General features: G+C 33.9%; 1 protein-coding gene across 1 annotated transcript; it reads right to left on the bottom strand.

Annotated features, from left to right (window-relative positions):
* Window positions 1-1758: 1758 nt before the first annotated feature.
* On the bottom strand, window positions 1759-6181 carry LOC107886818 (G-type lectin S-receptor-like serine/threonine-protein kinase At4g03230). Its single transcript, XM_016810899.2, has 8 exons — window positions 4527-6181; window positions 3856-4320; window positions 3622-3780; window positions 3297-3514; window positions 2995-3205; window positions 2656-2893; window positions 2431-2581; window positions 1759-2334 (listed from the first exon to the last, which is right to left on the bottom strand). Exons 1-8 carry the CDS (start codon window positions 5923-5925, stop codon window positions 2026-2028), a joined length of 3150 nt encoding a protein of 1049 aa, XP_016666388.1. The 5' UTR covers window positions 5926-6181; the 3' UTR covers window positions 1759-2025.
* Window positions 6182-9465: the final 3284 nt, after the last annotated feature.

Here is a 9465-nt window from a genome sequence, read left to right as displayed (position 1 = left end):
TTTATGGGGTATGGCTCAAAGAGTAATCTACTACAAATTAACAAGTGCAAGACATGATTTAAGTCCAAGTTACTTACCAAATTGCAACATCACTCCTATACTCAATCTAGATCACTCTCTTGACTCAAACTTTCCCCTTGAAAGCGTAGTTGTGAATTGAATAATAATAACTTTTGTACAATGATTTTGCACTTTGAAGTTTCTAACATGAATAGAATAAGTGTTCCATTGATCTCCAGGGGCGAAACCAAGGGGGCAGGCATGGGCCCCGGCCCCCCCTAAAATGGAAAATTTTCATTTAGGCCCTTTAGATTTTTTTAAAATTTTAAATTTGTAAAGGTAAAATTCCACTTTGGCCCCCCTAAAATTATAAAAATTCAATTTAATCCTTTAAAAATTATAAATATATAGACTATAAAAAATTAAAATTTCCTTCGGCCCCCCCAAAAATTTTTTTCTGGCTTCGCCCCTGTTGATCTTCTATTAAATTTAGAATTAGCCTACCCTTAAATAAGCATAAAGTAATTTACTTAAAGTCAATGTGAATATCTAATAAAACAAATTTATCGTTAAGGACTGGAATTGCTGAAATGATGTTAACATAGTCTTCTATGAAAAACAAATTTCTTCAATAACAAAAATAGATTACATTGAAAGTCTTCACATTTTCAACTCAACAAAATGTTAAAAATGTTGAAAGAAATTTAATTAAATACTCCAATTTTAATAAAAAAAAATACGTGAATGAATGTATGAGATGCAAAACAAATATTACATTTTGGTGGACTAATAAAATTTTGGATAGAATGATGGAGCTAAACAATTGCAAAGTCAAAGTGAATAAGATAAGATGTTCCATTTTCACTATACATCACCCCTCCTTAATATTTTCCACCAATTCCATCATCTTTTTCAAACCAACATTTGTATTATGTCAACAATAATAATCTCCAAAACAGAAGAGAGTAATCAGATGATTCTTGGCTTCAACATCACCACCTTTATTAAACTTACTTCCAATTATCGGCTAAGTAATTAGTGTACATATTTAACGGAATAAACTATGTAAAATGTGGGGCATAACACTTTGGTTATCAATTTTTTTGTTCATACTTTAATTTCAATTTTAAATTTTGGACAACCCCAGCAAGTAAGATCGAATTTTAAATTAATCAAATCGAATTGTTATTTTTAAATAAGTGATTTGATTTATTGAATTTGAATCAAGTTGAATTTTTGTAATTAGATGTAACCAAAAAATCAATTAACAAATTGATGGAATACCTCTTGAGTTCATTTCATAAAACATATAAAACAATTCAAAATAATCTTTAAAAATTAAAATATATAATATTCAAGATTTTCTTTAAAGAATCTATAAAAAAAATTTTAATTTTCAAATATTTATTTATTTTTTCAAATTGATAAATTTTAGGATTTAAACAAATAAATCATTAAATATATATGATTTTAAATTTATGTACTTCAGCTTATAATTTAATAATACTAACAATAAAATTTTAATTTGACCTATTTAACTTTTTTTAATTTAACTTAATCAAATTTATTTAAATCAATTTAGTCGAATTTTATTTCATTAATACAAAAGATTTTCAAACTAAATAATATTGACTCGTTAAATAAAGTAATTTAAATTTTTTTACTCGATTTAATCCTTTACCATCGTAGCAATAAACTCAATCTCTCCACGCTGCAATTTGGAAATTTAATCGTTTAGGGTGCACTGTGTATGTACCCATAAGAGTATGGATTTGCTATTAAGACCACCCAAACACTTTAGTCAGGCCCAGAATACGATTTGAATTAGACAGGCTTCAGCAGACAATCACAGATACAAATGTTTGGTTGACAGCATATTTGATATCTGGAACTGATAAAAAAAAATTAAGTACTTACATTTAATTCTTAAACATAGCAATTGCAAAATCAAGGGCGGTACGAATTATTAAATGATATAAAACTAGAAATAAATAAAATTTGATTCTTCAAGTGGCTTCTTGAGAACTACCTACCATGTTCCAAGGTAACGGTTAGCTCATTTTGGGAAAATGTCTCTGGTTTGCTAGATGAAGAAGCTTTGCTAGAAGGGCATCGCCTGACTACGAATGCCGGTTGTTTTGGTGCCGGAAGCGATGCATTCTCGCTGCCAAGCATGAATACTACCTGTGACATGGTGGGACGATCACCAGGGTCTTCTTGTACGCACAACAGTCCTACGTTTAGACACTTTAGCAGCTCGTCTGCTTTGCAACTCTCACGCAGTGTCTGGTCCAGTAAATTCATTGCCTTGTCTGTTTTCCACATATGCCATGCCTGGGAAGAGTTGTACAATATGCAAAGATGAAAGTAAGTAGAGAATAAGATCAAATATTGTAGGAGGGTGAGTGAAATAGAACATAAATAACTTACATAACCTAGAAGGCTCAATGACTGTTCAGGCTGATAAAATCCGGTGTTCCTCTTCCCGCTGATGATCTCAATTACGACAACACCGAAGCTAAATACATCTGATTTGAATGAGAAAAGGCCATCTAGTGCATACTCAGGCGACATATATCCACTGCAACATCAAAAGGTAAGAGACTATAAACCAATATGATTGTACAATAGGAGTCAAGTAAAGGCAAAGCTTACTAAGTTCCAACTACTCTATTTGTGTTTGCAGAAGTTTCTTTGCCACCAAAAATCCTTGCCATCCCGAAATCGGAAATTTTTGGATTCATCTCCTCATCTAGTAGAATGTTGCTTGTTTTTAGATCTCTGTGAATTATCCTCAGCCTTGAATCTTGGTGGAGATATAGAAGGCCTCGAGCAATTCCCAATATTATACGGTATCGCATATCCCAATCGAGTAGAACGCATAGCTTCCGATCTTGTTAAGGTATGTCATTTCCATTGAAGAACATATCTTTAGTGACTGCTTAGTTTCTGTGAATACATATATAATATTCGATAAATACACATTTGACTCACCAAATATGAAGGAGTCTAAGCTTTTGTTAGGCATATACTCATAGAGTAGCATCTTTTCATCTCCTGCAACACAATAGCCTAATAGTCTAACGAGATTCCTATGTTGAAGTCTTGCAATCAAGACCACCTCATTTTTGAATTCCTCTAAGCCTTGCCCTGAACCACTTGAGAGCCTCTTTACAGCAATCTCTTGCCCTCCGGGGAACTTACCCTGGTAATAGGTTCCAGTTTCACGCATTCCTTTATAACCAAACAAAACTAGATGATGAAATTTAAACAGTAGTAGAATAAGAATCTATTACCTTGTAAACTGGTCCGAATCCCCCTTGCCCCAGCTTGTTTGCGTTTGAGAAGTTTCTTGTTGCAGAAAGAATACTTTCTAAATGAAAAAATGGCACCTCTATTCCGTCTGTATCATCTTCTTTAAACCGCCCTGAATCGATCAGGTCTTTGACATGTCTCTCACTGGCGCTGCCATATAAGTGAAGTGCAGATTTTCTTTGAATGTTTCCCCATATCCCTGAATTTCAAATAAACATTACCCCTTTTAACCATATAGAATAGCCATTAAAAAAATTGTAATTCAAGTTCTGAAACAAAAGACAAGAAAATTGGGTTGCTAGTTACCTTCTCCCTCGACCTGTTTTCTTCTCTTCAAGTAAACATAACCAATGGCGCTTGACACAATGGTTATAACGATTGCGCTAATGCAAGCTATTACCAGAGTTAGAGACAAAGCGATCTTTCTGGTTGAAGACTTGTATTTCTTTTGTCCATAGCCATTATCTGCAGGAAAAGTGAAGGACCCTTTTAAGTTTTGAACTATTTGAGGACATACTGAAAAAAATGATGTTATTCTACCTTCAGAGCAATTCACACTCAAGTTATCCCATCGGAAGTTTGTATTGCAGAGGCACCTTTTCTTTCCATTGCTTGTTACATTACAAGTTGAATTTGGCCAATCTTTGCAATCTGTAGGTGAAGAGCAGGTTGGTTCCAATGGAGGATCCCAACCTATCTCTACTTCATCTGCATTACATCTGCTAGTAACATGAAATGGTGATGGCTGCTTGAACCGAAAGAAATCATCACCTGAATTTCCAGCCTTACAATCGTTTGCATCGTTGGTTTGAATGATGAATTTTCGTGTTTCTGGACTTATGCTTGTGACCCTATAAGTGCCACTAGGAACATCAAAGGTAACTTCCCCTGAAGAGAAGTTGCAGTGAAAATTGAGGTACATGGCGTCACCACATTTTGGTCCAGTGCTAAGTGGATATGGAATCAGGTTTGTGCCACAAGTCTCACAACTTCTTCTGGTTGATTCTGCAAACATAAAACGACTTCAAATTTTATCTGCATGTTTTCTCAAGGATTATAGTTTCACACAATGTTGAGTATGACCTTAGAGGCTTCTCATAAATCTATATATTGCATCTAACATAGAAAGGGGATAGTCATAAAGCAAAATGTACCATTAACTTATCAAGGATTATGAATTCAAGCGAATTTGAGAAGGAAAAGAATTGTACCTACATCAGAAACGGGTAACCGGACATTAAGGTTACGGCCACCTTCGTACTCTTCCTGGATATTGTTGAGATCTTCCAACCAAATCCAGCATGCAGCAATGCGGCTACCACCTTGTTGCATATTATCAGGTTCTTCATAGGAAAACGCCTGGCACTGACAGTTGCTAAGGCACTCAAATTTGCATTCCATTTCACCCTTAGCATTAAACTGAGAGTCTGGATTCCCCACTTCCATCATATTCAAACTCAAGAACGTATCGATCTTAGCCTTCTTGTCGCAGATTCTCGAGTTCCTAGTGCATCCATCAGAATAATCCTGGTTATTCCAATTTGCAGGGGAGCTAGGTGCAAAGCCAGGCAGACATTTACACATCAAGTCATTGTTACTGTTGCAGCTACCGAAATTTCCACATGCATTGTAGATACTGCATTTATCTCTAGGCTCAGCCCAAATCAAGGACCAGATCTTCCCAGAATCCCACTTGAAATACTGAATTTGACCGGAGAAACTGATAGTCATCCTTGTGTCGCTGTATAATGAGGAGGTAAGATGTGGCATGGACTCGTTGTGGAGTACAACGGTGGTAAAATTTGACAAAAAGAAAGAAATTGCTGATGGCATGGCTGAAGGCATCCCATCAGGGCCAATGAATTTACCAGAAACACCACTTTTCCAATACCTTGTTGTTCTTTTCCAAATAATGAACTGGTTTACTCTTTCTTGGTCTATCTGAAATGTGAAATTCCCTGGAGCTGGATCATCAAAACTTTTCCAAGAAGTTAGTACCATATTTTCATCCATTCTCATCCCTGGAAGAAATGTATCAGTGGGATTATGAAAACTCTCCCATATAATGCTTTCTGAGTGGCTTTCTTGTTCTTCATTGAACAGCACCAGGTTCCCAGTATCTGTCAGTTTGGCTTTTGTATATCCAGAAGGCACTGCTTTAAGATTCGTTGACCAGAAAGATTCCCCATTTCCATCCAGCATCTTGAGGTTGCCATCTTCTCCAACAACAAAGACTCCACTATCATCTAAAAGTGGCTTGTCTCTATTGGCAACCCATACGACCGTTTGCGGGTTTGAGCCATAATACCATATCCCCAAGTATCTCCTGGTGTTGGAGCTTCCATTAGGAGTAAAAAATCCAAGTTCAAACCTTTTTCCTGGCGAAACCAGGCTATCTCCTTCACCATCACTGATCGAACTGTTTGATGTTATGGTCTCTTTAGCAGAAGAACAAAGAATGTAACTGCAAAACACAAGTGTGTGCAAAAATAATGAGGATAGCATCTGTCTTGACAAACGATTCTTGCAGTAATGATTTTTGTTTTGAGTATCAAAAACTAGGGAGACAATCATTAGCTTAGGAACCACCTGTTGTGTAGAAATTTTCATATTCTCTTCTCTATGTAACAAGTGATGTGCTGTTGTTTTCCATTATCTAAAAACGCCCCCACCAAGCACAAGGCAGCTAAAACTGTTCAGGAAATCGACTGTCAAGGATGATGGTGAAATATTGTCGCATATAGCTGGAATAGGATTTTTAAAAAATGAATTTTCCCTTGTGATTTTACTCTTATGCTTTTCCAGGTAGCACCGCCAATTGTATTTCGGATTCAATGTTCTTAGTCTAAAAGTAGTCCGTTGCTGGTCTTTAAACCTGAAAAAAAAAAACCTCATAGAGTGTGTTTGATAGGACTCCAAATCTCGATCTCAAACTATGAACACACCTTTAGAGGGGGTTAGCAATGGCATAGGTAAGAGTGGGGTCAAAAGTGATTGGATGGTTTGGGCAAAGAAGTCAAGGCGCTTGGATTTTTTGGTTATTAGGAGGGACCCCCTTCACTTTAATTTGTGCTTTTTCGTCTTCTTGTGTGATTAAGATATGATAACTGATTTCGCGGGACTCCATGCACTTCCTCTTTTCACCATTTTAGCTTTATTACTTTATATTAGATGAAAGCGACCCCATTTAGACTATATTGTCAATGTTTATGGCTTTTTTTTCAAGTGTGGCAGTCGCTTTCATGATCCAATGCCAGAAACTAAAGCAGCAAGTCGTTCAGTGAGATATGGCAGCTACGTTGCAAGGAAACATGGGGCCAAATGACTCCAAGCACCTCCCTCTTTCTTCCCCTTTCCTCCTTTCACAGTTTTTTTTCTGCTGCCAAATTAAATTAAGATTTTGAGGATAATAAAACGGATTGTAACTGAATTTTTTACTGAATTGAACAAATATTTTAAAATAATTGTTTTCAAAAGCTCCGATAACCCTTTAGGCCATCTCGGTGACTGATATGATCTTCTAAATTCGGGTCTAACGTCTAGGCTAGGTTGGGAAGGTTATAGGTATAGTGGTGGTGTCAGTGTTTCCCAGAAGCGACTATTGTCCATCTTCCTCACTTAAAATCGGATGATAAACCTATCTTGTTATCAATGAACTCCCCAAGACAAGCTCGGAATGATAGGCCTTTTCGTTTCTTAGCCCCTTGGGTTAATCATCCGTCTTTTGCACAACTTGTTCGTGACAATTGGAGATATGGGGCGGACATATTGAGTAATCTTAGCTCACTCACTACGGAACTAAAAAGATGAAATTCTAAGGTTTTTGGTCATATTGTTAGAAGGAAACACTGGCTTGCTCATCGTATTGATAAGGTTCAAGCTGCATTAGACCGAAGGTGTTCAAGTTTCCTTTTGGAACTTGAATGTAATTTGCGTGTGAAGTATGAAAAGGTCCTTGATGAGGAAGATTTACAATGGAAACAAAAATCAAGAATAAATTGGATTCAGTTTGGAGACTAGAATACAAAATTCTTGCATAATAAGCTCTCGTTAGGCAAAATTTAAACAGATTTTCTGCTTTAAAAGTTGGAGATCTTTGGTGTAATGACAATGAGGTTCTTCAAGAGGAGGCAGTCTAATACTTCTCTTCACTCTACTCTTTGGATGATCAAGCTCTCGGCTTGTTCCCTTTGCATGGTTGTTTCTCGACTCTAGATTCTGGCTCTCTAGATTTTCTAGCTTTGGATGTCATTAGTGAGGAAATTTGTAATGCTTTGTTTAGCATGGGATCCTTGAAGGCTCCGAATTCGAATGGAATCCATGCTTTGCTCTACCAGAGTCAATGGGATACGATTAGTTCAGACGTGTAATTAGGTATGTGGAGTTTTTCTGGTCATACTCTTATCTGTAGCATTAATAAGTGTCGAAACCCTTTTAATTTTGAAAAAAATGGGGATCGACTTTGAAAAACAAAAATGTAGAGTCGCCACCAATCTCTTGATGTAGGTGTGATTGGATCACCTATTAAAACACTTTACTCAATGAAAAATAAATTTAGTTTATGTAAAATAAAAAAAGGGGTTCGGGGAGTCGATTATGCATGAGGAAGGGTTAGCACCTTCATTACGCCCAAAAATTGGTACCCAATTGATTTGATGTTATCTTTATATCAAAAGTTTTTTTAAAGAAAAGATTTTCCGAAGTATGATTTTTTTTTAAAAAACTGTTTGAATAGCTCAAAGTAGAGGTCAAAAATCTCTTGTTTCAAAGATATGCAGTATCATACCCAGTACGATTAGATACGATCCTTTATATCTTTAAAAATACTATTGATTGTTTGACTTTTAAAAAACTCGTAAAGATTATAAAAAGGTTATCCAAATATTTGGTTCACCGAAAAAATCATAGCCAATACGATTGAGCACAATTTTCCGAATTCCCCACATATTGGATATTGCCTTATTTTAGAATTTTTTGAATGATAAAGAAAATTGAAGACTTGCTCAAAAATGTGTTAATCTATTTTAAAATAGAATGCTTAATGAGTTGTATCAAAACGTTTGCATGAGGAAGAGTTTATGAACATGATATATAAGTCACAACAAGTCGCAATTGACAAATCCCCAATTATGTATAGCTATTCTAAACAAAATGTGACAAATTCTTAATCATGGATAATGAATAATCAATAAAAATGATATACAACAATAATTCACATGACATAATGTAAAATTATCCATAAAATATGTACAAAATAAAATGGAATGAAAGGTAGATATGATATTGGACATTTTCAAAAAGTTTGAATCAAATTATATGCACATTATTTTAAACACGAATTCATCTAAAAAAAGTGACAAAATACATAGTAACTTGAATAATGTAAAAAAATATGAAGTAATTATAAAATACGTGATAAGATATAATATACATAATAACTTCATAAAACATATATATATAAATTTAGAAATATTTGTTTATAAAAAATGGCATGGAATTAATAATGTATAAAAAAATTTCAATAAATATATAAGTAATAGATAAGCAAATTTAGAAAATATAATCATATACACAAGAAGGTAAAAAAAAACTATATTTACAAAACACTTAAATTTAGTGATGTATACTTATAAAACTATAGTTATAAAGGGAAATTTAAAAACAAATAATATATATAACATAATTTTACATGCGACAAATTGATTCGGATTGATAAAACATATAAATAATACATACATAAGGATAATATAAGAATGTATACAATAAATAAGTTGCATGATTTAAAATATGGTTCTTAAAAAAATATATTATATGCATAAATAACTTTAAAGGGTAATGTATATATGAAGAAATTTTAAAAATAATAGTATGACCAAGATAACATTGACTTAAAATATGAATTATAAAATTGACTTAATCTTATCATAAATTATATACATGATAATTTTAAAAACACAATTATACAAGTTTATTAAATATATATATATGTATAAGAATATCTTGACTTTAATAATGGATGCAAATTAAATATATAAATGTTAAAATATACGCCTAATGATAACTTAAATGACACATAAAATAAACGAATATAAATATTAAAAATATAAATAAATTTTAAAAAAAAACGACATAAAATTAATAGCATACATA

The sequence above is a fragment of the Gossypium hirsutum genome, chromosome A03, assembly GCF_007990345.1.
Source record: "Gossypium hirsutum isolate 1008001.06 chromosome A03, Gossypium_hirsutum_v2.1, whole genome shotgun sequence".
NCBI lineage: Eukaryota > Viridiplantae > Streptophyta > Magnoliopsida > Malvales > Malvaceae > Gossypium > Gossypium hirsutum.
This window is presented reverse-complemented; position numbering and strand designations above follow the sequence as displayed.

Coding starts and splice junctions, on each gene's coding strand:
- LOC107886818 (XM_016810899.2), bottom strand. CDS start 5,925: ATGAAAATTTCTACACAACAGGTGGTTCCTAAGCTAATGATTGTCTCC. Junction 2,894..2,994: donor CTTAGACTCCTTCATATTTG/GTGAGTCAAATG, acceptor TACCTTAACAAG/ATCGGAAGCTATGCGTTCTA. Junction 2,335..2,430: donor CATTGAGCCTTCTAGGTTAT/GTAAGTTATTTA, acceptor AACTCTTCCCAG/GCATGGCATATGTGGAAAAC.